Genomic DNA, 22,271 nt, shown 5'->3' with positions numbered 1-22,271 from the left:
TACCTGTAGTAAGTGATGATATCTACATCCATCTTATGGTTGCCTTTGGCATCCTGAGCCAGATGGCGGATAGATTTGCCATGAGGCTCCTTGTGGCTGTCGATCCAGTACAGCCAAACCTCCTCTTCTTCCCCATCCTCCTGCATCAGAGAGGACTCCAGGGTGGTCTCGGTATTAGGGATTAGTCTGGATGTGAACATGTGACAAAGAGTAGTTGTTACAAAAATACTCTGACATTAAGATGCTTTATTTGTTGCAAATGCTGGCTGTAAAAGGATACATAGGGGTGGAAAAATTCCTCTATACAACCAAGAAAAATATGACATTCACAAGCATGATTCAAGTAGTATACCCTATGGTGTGACTCACTTTGTCTGGATAAGGATATCTGCGTTGGCGGGGTTGAGCATAAATTTGCAAATAAGCTCCTGTGTGACAGGGATGGCGGTCTTATTGGACACACACAGATCTGAAAGATAATCCAGGAATCTAGAAGAACAGAGCACATACATTTTAACAGTCAAGAAAAAAAACAGTACAGCAGAAGCCCTAAAAGTCAAATACCCTTGAGGTCATACAACTTAAGAGTTTCACCAGAATTTTCTGGAAAAATTTCTCGAAAGCTGCAGATAAACCTGAAATCGGGCAAGACCTCATCATATCTTGCAAGATCTCTGCAAATCTTACAAAATTACAGCAGGTGAGCAATTGCTTTTTTTTTTTTTTTTTTTTTTTTTTTTTTAAAACGAGTGTGTGTTTTACTCTGAAAGTATTACACACATCTCAGTTTAGGCTACTCAAAACAATATGACTTATGTGACAAAGAGTCCATCCATCCATCCATCCATCAATTTTCTGAGCCGCTTCTCCTCACTAGGGTGGCGAGCGTGCTGGAACCCATCCCAGCTATCATCGGGCAGGAGGCGGGGTACACCCTGAACTGGTTGCCAGCCAATCGCAGGGCACATACAAAAAACAACCATTCGCACTCACATTCATACCTACGGACAATTTAGAGTTGTCAATCAACCTACCACGCATGTTTTTGGGATGTGTGGGGAAACGGGAGTGCCCGGAGAAAACCCACGCAGGCACGGGGAGAACATGCAAACTCCACACAGGCGGGGCCGGGGATTGAACCTCGGTCCTCAGAACTGTGAGGCAGACGCTCTAACCAGTCGTCCACCGTTCCGCCGTGACAAAGAGTCAATAACAATAATAGAAGAGCGGAATATACACAAGAGAGTGAGTTGAGTTTAGTCTTGAAGGCAACCACCTCGACACCCTTATTGACAATTAGGGAAGCTCTGCAGCTCTTAGTCCACTTGGTCTCTTTCACAAATTAGCCATGCAAGCTGTTGTTCAGTACACGCATCTCTGTCTAGGTCGGTCAATATAATATAACATTAAATGAACACTAAAAGTTGACAATAATATACTGCAGAATGGAATTTACATAGTAAAGATAGAAGCTAAGTGTTTAGTCCTTTTTTGCGAGGTGACTTGCCAGATTCTACTTTATGCGGTGGTGAGGTGTGAATATATATTACCTAGGTTCTCTATTACGTCTCAGAAGGCTGACAAATGTTTCAATCTCTCTGGCTGTGATGTGCTTTTCCAGCAGCTTGCGGTTGTTGTGCAGCAGAGCAGTGATGGTATCCTCAGCCAAAATCTCATATCCAATTTGAGATTGCATGATTGAGAACTTTTTTGCTATATACTCCTACATGGCAGAGTAAATATTGAATTCATTGGGGAAAAGGACAGTTTGTTTCAAAATTGGTATCAATAAAAACATGAGGGAAAAACGCATTTACTGTAGCTATCAAATTACAATACATATTTTATGGTCACCTTATTAGCCATTGTAGTTTAAACACAGCTACAGTAAGTGGTAAATTTGCTGACTGTTTTTATCGGCCGACTTTTGCTTACATTCACATGACTAACCCTACAAAATGTCCAAATAATTTAAAAAGGCTCACCGGCAACTCCAGTACCGAAACACACATTTCAGACAAAAAGTTTCTAGACAGTCTGACAGAACTTGTACGAACTCTCAAAGCGTCCTTAGACAACCTTGAATACCTGTGTGCCTCAACTCAACAAGACCCCCATTAAGACGTGCCTGGTTTTTGCGATAGTCCTGCTGGGAGTGTCGCAGCACTCTGTAGCAGAGTCTCAGCATATACTTGAAGTGGGAATAGCGCTGGTCTCCCAAATCCTCCAACTTCAACATGGGACCATCACCCTGGTCTGTGAATGGAGCCTTCAGGATACCAAAGATCTGAGGAACAAACACCTGGATGACAATCAACTTAACAGCTACACACTTATAACTTCAATATAATATTTTTTTTATTTTCTAGTCGTAGTGTAGTTTGCAGTTGTGTCTCCAATCAAAGGTTGTTTTAACATCAATGGCACTTTTCATCCTTTTTGCATGAACAGATCAACCTGCATTGCCTGAACTGTTAAAAATTCCATTCCATCCATACACTTTCAATACTGCTTATCCTGTTCAGGGTGGCAGGGTGCTGGAGCCTATCCCAGCTAACTTCAAGCGAACAGCGAACTAAACCCTCAACTGGTCGCCAGTCAGTTGCAGGGCACACACTGTATAGAGACGGACAACCATTCAAACTCACATTCAAACCTTTACTGAGTGGGAACTGAACCCATGCTGGCTGCACCAAAGTCAGGTGAATGCATTACTACATCATCAGTGTAAAAAATTTATAGCCACACATACATAATGTTGAAGATTCCTTACTACCTGATCATCTTCAAACATACCTTTACCTGTAACTATTCCCAAATTCACAGCTTACTGTAAATATTTCTACATTTTCACTTCTGGTTTGAAGCCAACTCCATTTCAATGGTTATGCACCGGTACCCTTCACAATGAGAATGTTTACTTTAATGTCTTTTTCCTATTTATTGTTAAGAATAAAAGAAGAAAGAACATTTACATTGAATTCACATTTGAGTAATTGGAGAGCACTACATAGCAGAGATGCTGTTGATTCAGTAACAACTAGTTTGTGGTCCAACTGAAAAACAGCGTGGCATCAACTATGGGACGTTAAGCAAAAATGGAAAATCCTCCAGGCAGTAATATTCTGAGAATTCAGAATTCTCTATATGCGTCATGTGACCAAACCTGTAAAACAGGTTAGTGGACTTCCTGTGTATGCTGGGCTACCGATCATAACTATGGCTTGATGACATGATGGTTCGAAGCCGAACTTGCTAAAAAGTTGTTTTCTTTATGAGTGGTGTCTTCAGACAAAAGTTAAATACATGTACCGGTATATCATTTATTTATACAAATACGATATGATATGCGTACAGTTAAACACCAACGAAGCCTAAACATCAGATATTGTCATCTTTGGTGGCTCTGTGGTGACATCTTGTGTTAAACAAAAGACATAGTAGACTTTTAAAGTTTGTACAGTTGCTTTGTCACAGTCTCCTGTGATAGGGTTCCATCATTTACAAATGTTGGAAGGAAGGGCTTCAACCTGTTTTGCCGAATGCGAAAGTTGCTTGCGCATATACTGAATAAAGTCACTTTAACTATGTACTGTAAATCAGCATTAGAAAAATACATCACTATACGGCATTGCAGCGTTTACACCAGTGCAAACTACAACTATACTGCATCCATCCATCTATTTTCTACCGCTTAGCCTGTTCAGGGTCATGGTCGAGCTGAAGCAGATCCCAGCTGACTTTAGGCGAGAGGCTGAGTACACCCTGGACTGGTTGCCAGTTAATCACAGGTCCGCAATGCAAACATACTGATAAAATAATTCCTATCTGACTGAGCATTATTATATTTGCAAAGGCAAAGTCATTAATATTTGCATGTACTGTATAACAGTGTGTTTATGTTGTTGGCTGCATTCTTAAGACAACTACTGTATATTACCACACTTAACATATTAAGTATCATGTGTGCGTACATACGTCTATCAATATATTTGTGCTGACCTGGGCAAGGATGTTCTGTTCTCTCATCAGTTTCTGCCTCTCTCGGTTGGGTGTAGGTGTTACTACGGACAGAACCTCCTGGCCATTATTTGGAACCACACAAACAAAGAAAACCAGGTCCTCCAGCAGCTTAGTCACGAATCTGCAAATGATTTTAAGGTACAAAAACATATAATCATTAACTCTAAAGACAAGCTTGTAACCCTACTTGACTTTACCTCCTTTCATTCTGAGCAATGTTTCCATATTGAAGCTTCCTCACGGTGGCCTCCAGGACTTTGCTGGCATCATTGGCATAGTCCAAGTCTCTGACTTCTGATAGGGGAACGGATACAATCGCAAAAGCTTCCTTATCCTCCTTAGTAGAACAGGTGCCAATCTTTTGCGACAGCCACAGGAAATGTCCATGTCATATATCTTAGATTGTTCACATTCATTGATTGTGAGAGGGTAGATGTGGAAACCTTTAGCATGACTGGGCGCTCCTCTTCTGCATCAATGGGCACGTTGGTGCTGGTCACCCATGTGTTAGTGCACAGGTGCCTGAGCCTCACGTAAGAGTTTCTGTGGAAGGATGGAACCAGAAATTTAAACAGATGATCAATACATTGCAGAAACAACATGACACTCAAAGCTTTATTCATATTATATTTTTTCATTTGTTCATCTTTTGAGAGGAACAAATTGTCTTTTCGCTAACTTTGACCACCGCAGAAATCATAATGCAGATTGAATTGCATTGCCATAATCCTTAATAAAATTTATGAATAATAATAATAATTAGTATATGGTCTATGCAAGTACTATTCAACTGATTTTCATTTGGCCCGCTAGAGAAGTGCTGATTCAAGCAGTATGTCCTCCGCAGTGGCAGGGGGCAACAGCGAGGCGTACACGTGACAATGAAGCGGTTAATCTTTTACGTCCTCTTCTTCTGCACAGAGGGCTTGTGCATTCAAACTAACATCAGAATCATCTTTATTAGCTGACAGGAGACAAATTTACAGACAACTGATACATAGTTCAACTTTGTATGTGCAATTTATTATTTTTTTTAATGTATTTTAACGGTGACGGCTTTCGAGGGGACTTACTATGCTTGTTACCCCTCAAAGGTCAAACAACCGGGAAAAATATGTTCAAAGATTTTTTTTAAGAAAATGAATTCAAACAAATTTTTTGTTAACACTTTGTATTTAAAATGCTGCTGTGATGCAACTATTTTTTTAATGCACTTTTGTGTGCATTTTAAATACTGCTGTACAACTAAATCAGCTTTGTTTAAATCACCTAGTTCAATATCTATGTGTGTACTATGACAAATGAAAGTCATGGAAAATAAAAGCATCAAAAACGTGATCACTCATGTTAAGTGAGTATAATGGAACAGCATATGTCCGACCCTTGGGCCCTTAAAAATTTTTTTAAAGGTGGCCCTTTTCATTATGTAGTTGAATAGGCCTGGTGTATAAACTACTATTGCTAAATTGTTTTTATTTGAACAAACTCACCCAGGAAACCACTTTTTTTTGTTTTCTTGTTTTTATGAAAAGTGCTTTATAAATTATTGTATCCTGTATTATTGCTATAAACGGAGCTAATTTCCCCTCCTGAATTCAATTTAAGTAGAAGTCACTCGTCAGATACTGACCTGGGCACCAGACAGTCAGCCCGCTGCAGCGTGGTGGCATCCAGCTCAAAGAGGGAGGCTATGTCATTACCATGTTTGACAGAAACCAGCGTGAAAGCAATCTTGTCTGCTGCTTGATGCTTTCTCTTGCAATATACAGAGTCAGTCTCATTCTGCAGCAACAAACATACAGACAGCAGAGATATTGGTGTAAATGTACTGTTAAGGCAATGCTTGCGTTTTGTGCACTATTATCTGCAGCTCTACAATGTATATGAGAAAGTCATGGACATTTACATTTATACATAACATCACATAACCACTGACCAGAATATTTTCTTATTTTACTGATTACCTATTCAAAATGTGTCACAAATGATGACATATATGGCAGTTAATTTATTTTGTTAAATTCTGAAGAAATTACCTGATTGACTCAAGCTGAATATTTCATTAGGTACAAATATAAATGCTAGATTCGGTCCTGATAAAGACAATAAAATGATGCGTTATTCGAATTGAAAGAAACTTTTCATGGAAAGGATTTTGGGATCTTTGGACAAGATGGATACTTTCCATGGGAATTAATGATAAGAAATGGGAAATTAAGTGGAAACTTGGGATGGTTGCTGTTAGGTACTGTGCAGTGGGCACTGGGTTTCCACTGGTGAAGGACAACACTCAGCTTAATGTGGTGTAAGCGAGTTAGTGTATTCCTCGGTGTTTAAAACATTGATGCCATTCAGTGGAACCTCACATTACCCTGACATAAACTCAATTGAAAATCAGTGTTATAAGCAGGGGCAATTCTACATTCAGAGGTTTATGGGTGCTGGGATTCATTTCAGGGGTGCTTCAAATTGGAACCCACAGAAACGGGCTAGATGGGCGGAAGCATGCACGCGCGCACTCGGACAAACACATTCCAATTCAAATAGGCCAATGGTATCTGACCACCTGTAACGTTTCCTAGCTAGAAAATAAAATTAGTTAACTCCAACCTAACACCATAAACAGTGATCTACGGTCCCCCTCCACAAATATGAATGGGACTTGAGTTTGTAACGTTACTTTACTTATACTCAAATATCTAGACTGTTTAACTATTGCTCTGCTGTAGTTCGCACCCATATTCCCCTTGTTCGTTCAGTCCCTCTGCCTGCCCCCTATAGCCCTTTTCTGCCTGGCTGTGTTTTCAATAAACATCAGAATAACTAAAAAAAAATACAAATAAAAAAAAATAAAACTACAAAAATAAACAAAAGGAGTATTTTAAACTCCCCTGTTGCAGCATAGAAAGCATACAGATCCACCAATCTGCATGGCCATGCAGCTAAACTTGACAGGTTAAGGGGATAAAAAAAAAAAAGGGGGGGGGGGGGGGGGAATACAAAAATACGGTTCAACCAAGTACTGTTTTTTTACACTTTTTTAGCTTGTTAGAAAAGGACACAAAGGTAAAAAAAATAAATAAATAAATACAAATTCTAAAGATCTCTCAAATTTAGGGATCCTTTTATTCACTTTGGGTGTGCTTCAGCACCCCACAAAATGGCGTAGAAACGCCCGATTATGAGCGTCTAATGGCAGGTCAACATGAATAATTTGTTCATCAAAAGCTGCTGTCCCATAGGTGTCCCTTATGCAGCCAAATAACCTACAGTCCCCTGTTGAATTAATACCTCTAGGATTCTATGTGTGAGTATATTGATTGACATGTCAGATATGTCTCACCTTCATTCACTCAAAGAACACAGGTAAATGAAGCTGTCTCCAAATCTGATCTTTTAGATTAGACGTTTTCTGAATGGCAGTTTGATAGCTTTCTTCCACGTTTTGCACAGATATCGCTACAATATGAATACTGCAGTATTAGCATGGCATAGATGTAGCAGTTAGTGTGTTAATTCCACCCACTGCTCTTTGCATGTCAATGGGAAGCCCCCAAGAGGTACCTTCACACCTCAGCTTCCATAAACCGCGCACCTGCCCCCCAGTCCGCTGGTGACTCACCCCAGCAGCTTAACACAGACGAGCGGAGCAGAGCAGACAGCACGTCTTCTACCCTTCCCACCCCTTTCGCAGAGCACCCCCCCCCCTCCCACCCACACACACACACACACATCCAGACATTATGTAAGGAGCCCCCTGTGTGTCTGAAATTCAGCGTAGGCATAAGAAACTGTGTGAGGGTGAGACAGTTTGTGTGTGTGCTTATTGCCTGAATACAAATGTGTGAGGTAGCTAGGGGCTTAAGAATCTAGATATAGAATAGGAGTAGGCATGCGCGTGTTTTGTGTGCATGAGCCTGTGTTTACTCAGTTGTGAGTCGAAGAGAGGTTACAAAATTGTATAACGAGACAGGGGGGGACCTGGAGTTAAGACAAACAACTCCTCATGACTCATTCTCTTGCGGTCCCACTCATCTCATGGCGTAACATGATCTATAAACTAGCCCGCCTCCTGATTAACGAATTGCTAACATTGATTATTAGATGATAGTATGTATTGGTGCAAGGATGAGGTCACTTGGATGCCATTTAGCAGCTCAATCTCATCATTAGACAAACTCACCTCTCCTTTAGGCTCAATTGTTTTGTCTTTGAATTCAGGGTTTTCCTGCAAAGAAAGAGAAATAAAAAATGACCTTGATGGAAGTATTTTCTTCTAATTATCAAACCAATCACCATTAACCATCATCAAAACTACAGATGCTACCTGTATCAAAGGAAACAGTGCCACCTACAGCACATTATCATCCTTGTCAACAGGGCTTATTCACCCATACAGTATCAAAAAAGTATACAGTATCAAAAAAGTTAAACGTTAATAATCATCAAAATTACAATGAAAAATAAATTTATCTAATACACTAATGGTCTGTGACATAACTAAGGTAATTCCTTATGTTATATTTAAAAAAAAAAAAAAAATGTAAGGGTGTTATGTTGAAACTGCCTCACCTCAGCTGCGAGGTAATTGCCAGTGGCGAGGTGCTTGAAGCGAAACAAACTGTTCCACTGACCAGCCCCACCTCTGCAAGGGTCATAGTGAACAACCTGGGAAGGTGCAAAAAACAAACAAACAAACAAACAAAAGCAGAGAAACATCATTGTTTTTCCATTGTGAATTAGATTTGTTCTGAAATGATGTTAGGCAGAAGAATTTCATCCTGGCAAAATACAGCCTGTACAAAATTTTTGCGTTCTTAAATTCCAACTCACTCTGAATGTCAATGCTATACTCAAGACTTACTCAATCATATACAGTGAGTACACTATATATACCTGTCATTCCTTGAACGCGTTTGGTTGCTTCACTCACCCCTAAAGATCACAACATGAGGCCTCAACCATTTTAAAATGTTTGAGCAGTCCAACAGACTATGATGACAAATGCAATTATTCCAAACCATAACTGCTTTCAATAATCCTGTTAAACAATCGGATCATATCACAGAATAATAACATTTCTCTGAACATGAGATTCTCTGTCTGTCATGGCATTAGCAAGCTATAAGGGCTTTAGGTCCGGACTGCGGTAATTGTTTTTCTTTTGAGACTCTTCTCCACATTACCAATTATAAGTGATAAATACAGTGGCCCAAAAGGGTGAAAAATAAAAATCAATACTGAACTAGTGGACCATGAGAGCGACTCGATTAGATCAAGGTGCTGGCAACCTATGCCTCACTAATTGTTCCTCTGAATTCGACCCTTTGCTGGATCTGGTCTCACAGTGAATGACATGGCATTTTTGGGTTTCTGACTGGTGTCAAATATAGTGTAAGCAGCTGGCGTTGTAAATAAAGGGAATTTTGGGAAATCAGTTGAAGCTGATTCCAAGGAACTTTCACAACAAGTAAAGATACAATTGAAAAGGCATTCAGAGAATCAAAATGAAGGGGTGGTAAACAACAAATTAGAGCTTCTTACTGTATATGGCTACAAAAGCACTTCACTTCCAACTAAAAGTCCTAGCTCGCCACATGTGTCAGTAGAATACTGAACCCTGTTTATAATAAATCCCAAAAATGTTAATTATTTCATGTTTCACCTCAACTTCCCATAGAGCCTTGGAGCTGGTGGCAGAGGTGGCAGACTGTCGCAGTGTGGTGCGGAGGAAGACATGCTGCTTTTTCTTGTAGTCGTCACAGGTCAGAAACTTCTCCTGCTCCGCGTGGAAGAGCCTAACCACATCTCCCTGGGAGGAGACATCCAAACATGGCATATCACACCATCAACCCCACAAACAGCTTCACTAAAGGATACACACAAATGGAATTAAAAGAACAAACCCCTTTCAGGATGTCTTCCTTGTAGTCACTAAACTTCATGAACAATGTGACCTTCCAGCTGGTGTTGCAGCTGACTGCATTAACCTGCAACATAAAGCAAGGGGAATAGGTGAATCAGTGAAACTTATAGTACAGTAAAACCTCGTTTATCACAGAAAACGCCCGCACTAAATTAAATTCGTGGTGACCAATTATTTATTGTTTTAAATATATTTATTAGTTTCATAGATGCAATTGGCGGCACAGTGAACGACTGGTTAGCACATCTGTCTCACAGTTCTGAGGACCCGGGTTCAAATCCGGATTCGCCTGTGTGAAGTTTGCATGTTCTCCCCATGACTGCGTGGGTTTCCTCCGGATACTCCGGTTTCCTCCCACATCCCAACAACATGCACGGAAGGCTAATGAGAGACTGTAAATTGCCCGCAGGTGTGAATGTTTGTTTGTTTATATGTGCCCTGCGATTAGCTGGCGACCAGTTCAGGGTGTACCCCGCCTCTTGCTGGGATAGGCTCCAGCACACCCGCGGCCCTAGTGAGAATAAGCAGTACAGAAAATGGATGGATGGATGGATAGATGCAATTCAATGCCCATATATGATGCCTTGCAGATGTGCAGGTATTTTATTTGTCCACTTGAGGTCACCATCCACACACTTTACACAAGCACGTACCTATCTGGTACAGAATGCAACCTACTTCCGCATTTGGCTAAAAGTGGCTAAGTATTTCCTCCCAGTTCAGCTGCTTTAATGGGATGAAAGGCCCCTGCGGACATGGTGTGAACAGGTGATTTCCTGCCTAAAGCATTGGCCCTGTTCCTCACACTGACAGTCCTGCCAATGTAGAGAGTTAAAAGCATTATGGGAACTCAGAATTCATTGCGCTGATGTTTTTAACTACATAACTGTAGTTGTAGAAAATCATGCTAAACATTGCTCTTTACTTGCATTTGTTCCTGTCCATAATGTTATGAGCATGTGCATTAGCTAAAGTTATCCATCCATCCATTTTCTGAGCCGCTTCTCCTCAATAGGGTCGCTGGCGTGCTGGAGCCTATCCCAGCTGTCATCGGGCAGGAGGCGGGGTACACCCTCAACTGGTTGCCAGCCAATCGCAGGGCACATACAAACAAACAACCATTCGCACTCACAGTCACACCTACGGGCAATTTGGAGTCTCCAATTAATGCATGTTTTTGGGATGTGGGAGGAAACCGGAGTGCCCGGAGAAAACCCACGCAGGCACGGGGAGAACATGCAAACTCCCCACAGGCGGGGCTGGGGATTGAACCCGGGTCCTCAGAACTGTGAGGCTGACGCTCTAACCAGTCGTTCACCATGCCGCCCTAGCTAAAGTTAGTATTTGTTAATTTGTTTCATATAACTGAGTGTGCCTTACGTTTAGACAGTGGCTTTCTGGGTAGGTTCTTTGTTTCCTCGAGCAATTTAGTGATTTATACCAAATGTATGAGTTTAGCTTACTCAGGGAGGTATCTCTTTCTGCTAAGAATAAGAGCCCAATTGACTTTATGTGAGTCACTGCTGCCACATTAAAATCATATTAGCTAATAAAGCTAACTGTATCAGAGAAGTGCAAATAATAAACTGCACTACATTAACTTGAAAAAAAATCTGCAATGCACTGAATTCGCAAAAAGTGAACCGCCATATAGCGAGGGATTACTGTACTTAAGTTCATGTATTAGTGGTCCCACCTCTTTGCAGCCAGTGTTGTCTAGCAGCTCAATATTACTGGCATGAAGAGGTTGCCCTGCGTTCACTGGCATCAGCACAACCTTGTCTCCAACCACCACCTTAAAATCAAGTTTGACAGGGTTTTTTTTCTCAATGGGAAATTGATTTCAAACATCCTAATGTAATGAATGCAAAAGTGTCTCCATGCAAGTGTCTGCAAATATCCGCCCCATCCTAGTTTTTGATGTGTTGTGTGCAACAGGGTGAATTGTTGACATGCTCACTGCAAATAGTATGTACGTAGAAGTACTGTATGTCTGCCACGGTGAGTTGGGCATAAGTGTAGCATACAAGGTCTCACAGCTCATGCTCTCCAGCATTACACAATAAATAAAAAAAGTCAATGAACAGCAAATCCTTCTCCATTTACTGCACAGTATATTGTATTTAAAAAAAATTATCCTTAGAAAAACTATTTCAAGCAGGAGGAGTGTACTAACATTTGAAAATAATTACATTCTGTGTGAGCCAATTTTTTAAAATTACGACAGTTTATCTCAATATCATGTTGACCAACTACTCTGAAGCACATTGTGATTTTGAATGCTGTTATTTCATACACTATTTCCAATGCTGTAATGGAATATTTACAATAAAATGAAGCATAATTCGTGACAAACAGGGTAGAGGAAAGGCATAGCCTGTCTAACCATGCTTCTTAATCTAAACCACTAGTGAGCAATGGTCATGCACAATCAAGAGCAATACCTTTAACCATAGGATGCTAAAGCCAAAGAAAAGGGACAAAATCAGAAAAGTTACTGGAATTGGACAAATCATCTAGACGATTGCACGAGTGTCCATTTTGGTGCATTGCACTATGACAGTAGAAATGACAAGTGCAAGAAGAAGGGCACCTACATTGTCTCCTTCACTGCGAAGCTTCCAGAAAGGCTGAATGTAGAACCAGGATCCCTCATTCCCAGCTGGATCCAGAGAAACCCGCATGGCATTTTTTTCCAGCAAGGCTGGGAGACGCTTGTTCACTGTCAGGTACTTGTTACTCTTGATGTGCAGGAGCTGTGAGCCAAGAATTGGGCACATTCACAGGCTGACAGTATAATAGTGGATCTTACTTTCAAGGAAAGAACAGTTAAAGCAGAACCTGCCTTATAAAATCAAAGCAACTGATTTAACTACATATGTAATGAATGAGTACTGGAGGCTATTGCAACTATAGTGACAAGCCCTGATAAACAGAATAAACACAACCAGGCTCTGGAGTGAAGGACAACCTGACAAGTGTTTGCAGACTGGCTGTACCTGGACAACATTACTGTATTTAACAACTTCTCCAAGGAGCTTCTTATTTTCAGACTCATTCTGCTTCTGCTCAAGCTCTGCGGCATGCTGGGTAGCAAAAACAGAAACATTATAAGGCATGCATATAAGATCTTTGAGCATGACAACTGATGTGGGCCGGGTAAAGTTTAACTTGTAACTTCTTGAATAAGTCTGCCTGCGTGTTGTTGTTTCCTTGTTTTCCTTGTTTCGCCTTCCAGAATTGCTTCTGGGCAGAGTACCTGTTCATGGGACACACCTTGAAGAGGCAATCTGCAGAGGAGATGAACAAAGCAGTCAGGCATGCAGGCATCATCTCCATGAGTCAAGACTTTCATAACGGCAAACATGCATTTTAGTTGGAGGTCAGGTTTATTTACCAAGCAGAGGCCAGCTAAGTCAGTTAAATGCAACAAAACATTACTGGAGCCACAGTGACACAAAAAACACTGAGTGTAGCACTTGGTTGGCCTTGACTGTGTGCGTGCATGCTCTTTGTGTGTGCCACTAATTTCACATACCTCTGAACTTTTTGGGAGGGTTTGCCAAGTCTCCCGCATCAGGCTGGACTACGCATCTGTCATCGACAAGACTGCAGAAAATACCAACAGAAATGCAATCAAGATATTGAAAAGTTATTGGTGTCCGTGTAGCCGATAATGTACACTAGCCATGATAGTGTGTGCCTGGTGTTGACATATAGTTGCCCTTTGTTATCAAGTGTGTGCATAGTTCTTGCTCTTCTTCATCAAGCTGAAGCCATTGAAGGCTATTAAAGTGGGCACCAGTGGGATGTTGCCACAAGAGGAAACTGTGCAGTGTTGATTAGAGACAAGGTTTTTTTGTTTGTTTTTTTTAAAGTTAAGAATTCCATGGTTCAACATTACTAACTTACACTCACTAGGCTACAATAGTAGATGCTACTGCACTAATGAGATCTAGTACAAGAGCTGTGTCATCGGTCAAATGGGTATTAATTTCAAAATATGTTTAATGCATCATACTGAGGGCTGTTTTTTTTTTAGTTTTTTTTTAGTATTTTATCCTTATTGTCAAGTTGAGTATAGTCCAATTTTAAAAGCGACACTTAGTCTGATTGATGTATTCAATTATACACCCACAATAAATATTGACCATAAAAACTTATTTTTTAATTAATACTGCTTTGATAGTCTCAGTCAAAACAGCTATACAAGATGCAGCTCTTGCAATTAGGGATGGGCATTTGACTACATTTCCTCGATCGATAATGGCGATAATAGAATGTAATAATATCTCTCTGAATGTTCTGTGCCAGTGTCATGTTGAGGAGAATCTTGCTATTCTGACAAGTTTTGGAATAGCGCCTAGAGGTCTACGTCAATGTAGCTCAACTTGATTTTTCTTCCCTTTCTTTGAACAGCAAACAAGTTCAGACTGAATTAATAGCATCTCTGCTGGTTGTGGTCAAGCAGTCCACGATTAAATCAACAATCAATTCAATACAAATTGACTGAACTCTTAACAATCACTTAGGAGATTATTATGCCCTTCCCTACTTGTGATGGAGGTCATTACATTTCAAAGTTGTGGTCAATGAATGGTGACAGTTTTATTGCCACATAACTACTATTACTGGCTGTACTTCCAGGCAAAAAGCATGTAATTCAATACAAATATATAATGGCTGAAATGCACAAGCAAATCCATCCATCCTGCTGTAATGCAATGCACAATTCACACAATTCATGTGAAGCTGGTAACTGCTTTAATAAGCCCATCCCTTTCTTTCTAATACATTCCACTGCACTTGAGCACTGTCAAGCCACAGGCTGAGTTCTATTTCCTACAAAGTCCCTATTAGTGTCAGATTGGGGAAAACAACAGTAAAAGCCAACAGGTGGCATCATGGAGTGCAAAACAGCTAAACTAGAAAGTGCCAAAAGCTCCCAAATAAGTAACTGGAATCCACAGAGAAAGGAGCTTTAGTACAGGGGAGGAGCTTTGACGATCATACTCAGTGTGTCCAGTTTGCTCTGTAACTGGGTTAACCATGAACCACAGATAAAGCAACCAGGCTGGACACACAGGAGTTGTCGGGAAAAGAAAAACTGGAGAAGAAACAGATTACATGTGGAGGAGATTTTAAACAACAAACACCTGGAGCAGCATGCTTCAACCTGTTGATTACATAGACTAGTAATGACATCCACACTTAGAAGTCAGTTGTAAACTTACACCGTACAGAAAAAAAGAAAAAGAAATAGTGGAACCACTAAAACAAAATGCCTTTCAGGTCATTCAATTCAGAATCGGACTGAAACTTTCTGGAAAAGTATCCATCCAAAGTTACACAAATCTTCAGCACAAAAATTGGGATCAATCAAGACGTCACACTACAGTGCACCTTATACATGAACATCAAAGGATTACCTCTGAACATATATTTTATTTCCAAAATTAAAAACAAACCTCAACAAGGTGCTTTAAAAGAAGAAGAATGTGGGAATGAAAGACTAATATAAACCAAAAGCTCTGTGAAGTAAGCAGACACATTTTGAGCAGTGTGGTCAATTGTTGTCAAGGTTACTGCAAGTAGGAGTTTTTTCAACATTTTAACAAGGGTTAAGTTAATTATACATTTATGTAACAGCTTAGAATGTAAAAAAAAATTAGATGAGGGATGTGAGTTGCTGCTGTGAATCTCTGTCATTCAGTTTTTGTCAGTTTAAGACTGAGTATTGTAATGTTTGTATGTTTATCATTAACAGTGGTTGACTAGTTTTAAACTTTTACGGCAGTTACGAATGTTAAGTAAGTCGAAACGTTAAGTAAGTCGAAATGTTAAGTAAGTCGAAACGAGTCCGAATTACTGCCGGATATGCGGACCAAACTCTGACTCCGGTCGTACAGGGACCGAACAGCCCGTATCAGGGGGTTCAGTACCCCATACTCCCGAAGCACACCCACAGGACCACCCGAGGGACACGGTCGAACGCCTTCTCCAAGTCCACAAAACACATGTAGACTGGTTGGGCGAACTCCCATGCACCCTCGAGGACCCTGCCAAGGGTGTAGAGCTGGTCCACTGTTCCACGGCCAGGACGAAAACCACACTGCTCCTCCTGAATCTGGGATTCAACTTCCCGACGGACCCTCCTCTCCAGCACCCCTGAATAGACCTTACCAGGGAGGCTGAGGAGTGTGCTCCCCCTGTAGTTGGAACACATCCTCCGGTCCCCCTTCTTAAAAAGGGGGACCACCACCCCAGTCTGCCAATCCAGAGGCACTGTCCCCGATGTCCACGCGATGTTGCAGAGGCGTCTCAACCAGGACAGCCCTACAACATCCAGAGCCTTGAGGAACTCCGGGCGAATCTCATCCACCCCCGGGGCCTTGCCACCGAGGAGCTTTTTAACCACCTCGGTGACCTCAACCCCAGAGATAGGAGAGCCCGCCTCAGAGAACCCAGACTCTGCTCCCTCATGGGAATTGTGATCCCTCGTGTTGGTGGAATTGAGGAGGTCTTCGAAGTATTCTCCCCACCGGCTCACAACGTCCCGAGTCAAGGTCAGCAGCGCCCCATCCCCACTATACACAGTGTTGATGGTGCACTGCTTTCCCCTCCTGAGACGTCGGATGGTGGACCAGAATTTCCTCGAAGCCGACAAGAAGTCTTTCTCCATGGCCTCACCGAACTCCTCCCATGCCCGAGTTTTTGCTTCTGCGACCACCAAAGCTGCATTCCGCTTGGCCAGCCGGTACCCATCAGCTGCCTCAGGAGTCCCACAGGCCAAAAAGGCCCGATAGGACTCCTTCAGCTTGACGGCATCCCTCACTGTTGGTGTCCACCAACGGGTTCGGGGATTGCCGCCACGACAGTGCTTAAGAAATTGTCTGGAAAATATTATTTTCATTTTGTTTTGTTCCTATGGGATTTTCTTTTTCTTTTTTTTTTTTTTTATTACAAAATCTGAACAAATCAGAGGGTGGCCAGGGTCCCGGACTTTCGTTCAACTGTAGAGGTTCCACCGTACGGACTTTTTCAGGCAGTTATCACAGCAGCACAGTATCACATAGCATCAAATTAGAGCACAAGATCCAAGATGAAAAGAGCTGGGATCAATCTGGATGGCCCAGGTGAACTTGTAATAACCCTGAAAGTCTTCTGGTTTCTGATTGTTTGGAACATAAAGGCGTGTAAGGGCCGAAGAGATTTCATGTTAACCTATGTAAACAAAGGCACTCCGCCCAGCTCAAGTTAAAGTGTGCTCACAAGGGCTGTGGCTCTTTGCCTCGGTGCTCTCTCAAGGTGTTAAGAGCACTTGTTGGCAATCAAATACAGGAGTTATTTTACTGCTTAGTCACACAATCACATCATGGACACTTTAATATTTACTCTTCGCTTTTGCTGCTCTTTGCAGATGCATCAACACAGGTCGTATTCAATTTCAGGAGCTTTTCTGTGAAACTCCTGATGTAAAACTTGAACAGTTTAAAGCAGAGTTCCCCAAATTAGAAATTTGGTTCCTCCTGAGGACCCAAATGATAAAGAACACAACAGTTGACAATGCTTTAAAACACATTTGAAATCAAGAATAAGATCCATCCCATCCGTCCTTTTTCTGTACCGCTTTTCCTCACTAGGGTCGCGGGTGTGCTGGAGCCGATCCCAGCTATCTTCGGGCGAGAGGCTGGGTACACCCTGAACTGGTCGCCGGCCAATCGTAGGGCACATATAGACAAACATTCGCACTCACATTCACACCTACAGGCAATTTAGAGTCTTCAATTAACCTACCACACGTTTTTGGGATGTGGGAGGAAACCAGAGTACCCGGAGAAAACCCGCGAAAGATATGTAAAGAAAATATGGTTTTAAAAACTGTTTCAAGGAACTAAGAGTCCCAAACCAAAAAGACCAAGATTGGGAATTAAGAGGCGTGAGGCTAGTGGGTGGGGCAGTTATTCCTCATCCAGTTGATCATGCTTGTTTTGCAGGCTGTAGCTCCCACAGAGCAACCTGAAACTCTTTCAGTTCAGGGTGGACTAAGGTGTAGCCAAACATGTATTTACACTACATGTACAGCTTCTATTGCACAAGCAAACCTTGAACCAGCAATTTGAAAAATTAATCATCAGCAGGAGACAAAAATCATAGCGATAATACATCACGGGAAAGGCGCCTGATTGATGTCATCTGTCAATGAGGTAGTTTACATTGCCGTTGGTAAGTAGAAGTACACAAAAATTTCCATGATACAAAGAACCCATTCCATTTTTATATTAATCCAGACAAAGTTGATAAATCAGCATTTTTTTCACTACTGTTAACATTACACATAAAATGTTCCATGATTTCTTATAACTGTAATGACAAAACTGTGGGATATGAAGCAGCTTTCTAATTAATGAAGGTACACAATTCGGTGTTGATCTAAACAAGGATTAGTCAGCCTGAGCAAAGGTCTACACTCTACTGAATGACATTCCCGTTTTTACCTGTGACCTCTACAAGTAAGTCATCAAGCCTCACCAAGAACTGTGTCGGAGAAAAAAAAAAAAACAACCTTGTATTGGGGTAGTACTACAGAGTTCTGAAATACAACTTGTTAGAATTATTTCCTTAGTGTGTCTGTCTGAGTTCCTGTTTCTTTGGGAGTGAGTGTGATTGGTATAGACAAATTGGATATCAGCATGAGGCCACCCAATATGTAGCTGGAAATCTGGAGCAACACCATTTAGACAGACAACATTTTGCAACACAACCTGACATTTCTTTTCAAAACGTTTAATATTATATTTGTTTGGAATGCATTTTGAAAGTTGTACTTTCCTCAGGAAGGTGAGCGCTTTCTTAAAATGTACTTATTTCGATTAGGGGTCAGCAACCTTTTTTTTTTAACTAAGAGGTATGTCTTGGGTACTGGGTAACGCCCATCAGTTTGATACACACTTCTGCAATAACAAATCTGCTCTAAAAAGCTTTAACAGTGGCCACTAACGTGACAGCCGTGTGATGATGGTTCAATCTATTGTGCATAAAGCGAGAGGGAGCATCATGGCTATGAGAAATACAAAACACAAGTCTGGAAAATGCTATTTTTGGTACAGTAACAGTTTTTTTTGTCAAGCCGTTCGCCTTTAGCAAAATATTTGGAACTATGCATCCATCCATCCATTTTCCATACCGCTTATCCTCACTAGGGTCACGAGCGTGCTGGAGCCTATCCCAGCTATCTTCGGGCGAGAGGCAGGGTACACCCTGAACTGGTCGCCAGCCAATCCATTTTCCATACCGCTTATCCTCACTAGGGTCACGAGCGTGCTGGAGCCTATCCCAGCTATCTTCGGGCGAGAGGCAGGGTACACCCTGAACTGGTCGCCAGCCAATCGCAGTATTTGGCACAAGGAAGAACACTAATTCCTCGCGGCTCATGAAAGCGACTCGCCTATGATGAGTACTGTACGTCAACAATACCACCATGAACAAGCACCCCGGTGTGGTAAGTTTGGATCAAATGTGAAACTTTCAAACATTTTGAAGCTTTTTTAAAAAATAATTTATTGGCAATAACTTTGTACAGTAACTGTACCGGGCGTTTTAGGCCACGAAAAAAACAAAACTACAAAACAATAATTTTGTACTGTACAGCAATACGGGTACATATGGGCTCAAAAAAAGTGCTTCAATGTAACAGACAATCAGCTATGTCGAACGCCCCCCTCCCCAATTAGTCCGTTCTATCGAGGTTCCACTGTATATTTTTTGGGGTCATTTGCAAGGCCTATTATCGATCATCGCACACTTACCATCATACCGCTTTCCTGAAATAACATCTAATTCCCTCCGATAACTTTCCAAAGACTTATTAGCCATAATTTGTCACTGTCAAATCCTATTTGTGGTTGCAGTGCAAACACTTGACTGCACTAATCCACAATGGCTGCCGTTGTGACCAGTGCCCGGATGTACGTCACATGACCGTACAAGTCAACATAGTTACTTTGAAGACAAATGATATAATAATATTCAGTTTCAACTCTTGTTTTTGCTTTCATGGCACTGCTGTACTCGCATGTAGAGTAACCACAAACATGTTTTAAGTGGTGTGCCGTCAGCATTTTTCAACATGGTGAACGCCTGCACGGTATTGATTTGTAACAGACAAGGCAGAGCAGTAAAAAGGTCAGAAATTGCTCAGAAAATGATGTATTTACCACAAATGACGCATCTTTGTTGCTCTATCTACACTAGCAACATACTGTATAGTGACATGCCGAACAACTGAATGTTCTTCCACGAGATGGAAAAAGGCACAACTGACCGGTGTGTATCCACCTGCTGCGTTCGTTTAAACGGTCCTAGATTTCACACCGAAAAAGTCCATTTGTGAGTAAATTGAGATGTGACTGTCATTATTTCATACATTATACTTAGTGACATTTTTGTTTGGTGGTCTGCTGTGAAATTTTGTCTTTTGATAAATCGTTGCCTTGGCTGAAAAACGATTGGCAAACAATGTGTTAGATTGTTAAACGAAACGCATCATGTTTAGATTTGGTATTTCTAACATTGATTGTAGGTTGTTTTTTGTTTTTTTTTTAGTTTTTTTTTTACGATTTGTATTGGGTGTACTTTTCCTGGTGGTTTATTTGGCCCACTATTTAGTCATATAAAAATAGCACTGTCGTGTAAAAGTAAAATTAACTGTTCTCACACTGTACAGTATCATAAGTCTCCTGTCAGTATTGTTGTTGAGTTCACTGCTTATGATCATGGTGCGACTCAAGCGGCGAATTTTGTCGAATCCGACACTTCCTCCTCAGTGGGACGCAGCCAAAAAGGAAACCAAGAAAGTTGGCTGGAAACGTTTGCACTTTTGTCTTCCTGCTTTGCATACCTGTTACATTTGCGACGGGTGAGCGGCTGTGGTGCCACATTTACATGTTTGTGTGATTTTCTTTTTTCTTTTTTTAGCAGCGAGCGAGACACGTGAAAGTTAGTGTAGTCGAGATTGAGGAGTTTGAAAGAGAAGGGGGAACGGTCATCGAGAAGCGACGTACCCCAAAGTGCTGATGAAGCCGTTCACCGAGCCTTCCGCGTAGAGAGACACGATGTCTCCGATGTGAAGGAAGCTGGACCTGTGCTCTGACATTTCGGAGACGTGACGATCGGTTTCAAACGTGCCCTGCTTCCCCCATGTCTTTGCTTGAAGTAATCCACGGGTTACGGCGCCGCGTCCGGATCATCAACACTCCCTCTTCATGCTCGACTTTATCAGCCAACAGGTCCACTATATAGTAGAGCAAAAGACGTGTATATGTATTTCAAACGAGCTTCTTCAAGATGTGGCGTCTTCTGTCAGGCTTATTGAACTTCTTCCTGTATGTCAGAGAGTGGCAGAGATCTGCTTTTCACATCCACCTCAAGGGGGCGGAGACTGCTTGCAGCCTGACAAGCTTCTGAGCAAATTCCCTTCACAACAACAGGCCCTCACTTCGTCACTGCATTTCTTCCTCTTCCTAAAAGTGGAATTAGCAGTTTAAAAAACAAACGCCTTTTGTCATTATGTTAAATTTCTGTACGACCTGACTCTGATTAGCTCTAAGAGAATTCGTAGCAGAGGTTCACTTGTTACTCCCTGCTCTAAATGTGTTATTTTCAATAAAAAAATATGAAAACATAATTGTTTGTGTGGTATTAGTTTCAGCAGACTTTTTATTCTTGTGATTTAAATGAGGATCAGATCATATTTTATGACCAATTAATGCAGAAACTGAAGAAATTCCAAAGGGTTCACATACATCATCACAGTTGAATCATCTATGGCAGTGCTTCTCAAAGGCTATTTTCACACTGCAGGTCAACTCCCATTTTTTGCCCAATGTGACATGTATCAGAATCCTGACAATGTGAAAAGTACAATTCCATTTTTTTCTTATCCGACCCAAGCCTCTTTCATATATGGATATACTGTAGATCGGATATGGGTGGAGTATGGACGCATCCGACCTGTACATCATCAAAAGGCAACAAACGTTAGACAAAACAGACACGCGACAAAAGCAAACTGCAGACAAAAGGAGCAGAAAACACTCAGTGGTGAGAAGAAGATGCTTTAGAACTGATAAAGATAAGATAAGAAAAATGCAGCCCTATGGGGGGCACAAGCCAGTGCAAACTGTAGGCCGGTCCCAAGCCCGGATAAATGCAGAGGGTTGCGTCAGGAAGGGCGTCCGGCTTAAAAGTTTGCCAAACAAATATGAGCGTTTATCCAAAGAATTCATACCGGATCGGTCGTGGCCCGGGTTAACAACGTCCG

At 41.4% G+C, this 22,271-nt stretch overlaps 1 protein-coding gene across 2 annotated transcripts in view; it reads right to left on the bottom strand.

Moving 5' to 3' along the window:
• The window catches only part of itpr2 (inositol 1,4,5-trisphosphate receptor, type 2), a 100,823-nt gene extending 79,460 nt beyond the window's left edge, over nucleotides 1-21,363 (bottom strand). For both annotated transcript variants that reach the window (XM_061772768.1, XM_061772769.1), the window contains exons 1-18: nucleotides 21,013-21,363; nucleotides 13,488-13,558; nucleotides 13,121-13,239; nucleotides 12,949-13,035; nucleotides 12,547-12,705; nucleotides 11,646-11,744; nucleotides 9,930-10,013; nucleotides 9,689-9,835; nucleotides 8,596-8,691; nucleotides 8,207-8,251; nucleotides 5,654-5,805; nucleotides 4,467-4,566; nucleotides 4,221-4,381; nucleotides 4,003-4,144; nucleotides 2,129-2,287; nucleotides 1,551-1,723; nucleotides 370-489; nucleotides 4-186 (exon numbers count right to left, since the gene is read on the bottom strand). In XM_061772768.1, the coding sequence (XP_061628752.1) occupies nucleotides 4-186; nucleotides 370-489; nucleotides 1,551-1,723; nucleotides 2,129-2,287; nucleotides 4,003-4,144; nucleotides 4,221-4,381; nucleotides 4,467-4,566; nucleotides 5,654-5,805; nucleotides 8,207-8,251; nucleotides 8,596-8,691; nucleotides 9,689-9,835; nucleotides 9,930-10,013; nucleotides 11,646-11,744; nucleotides 12,547-12,705; nucleotides 12,949-13,035; nucleotides 13,121-13,239; nucleotides 13,488-13,558; nucleotides 21,013-21,104 (2,189 nt within the window). In that variant the 5' untranslated portion in view covers nucleotides 21,105-21,363. The remainder of the gene's footprint in view (nucleotides 1-3; nucleotides 187-369; nucleotides 490-1,550; nucleotides 1,724-2,128; nucleotides 2,288-4,002; nucleotides 4,145-4,220; nucleotides 4,382-4,466; nucleotides 4,567-5,653; nucleotides 5,806-8,206; nucleotides 8,252-8,595; nucleotides 8,692-9,688; nucleotides 9,836-9,929; nucleotides 10,014-11,645; nucleotides 11,745-12,546; nucleotides 12,706-12,948; nucleotides 13,036-13,120; nucleotides 13,240-13,487; nucleotides 13,559-21,012) is intronic.
• Nucleotides 21,364-22,271: the final 908 nt, after the last annotated feature.

This window comes from Phyllopteryx taeniolatus, chromosome 5, assembly GCF_024500385.1.
Source record: "Phyllopteryx taeniolatus isolate TA_2022b chromosome 5, UOR_Ptae_1.2, whole genome shotgun sequence".
Lineage (NCBI taxonomy): Eukaryota > Metazoa > Chordata > Actinopteri > Syngnathiformes > Syngnathidae > Phyllopteryx > Phyllopteryx taeniolatus.
Note: the sequence above shows the minus strand (reverse complement) of the source record. Positions and strands in the feature narration are given on the sequence as shown.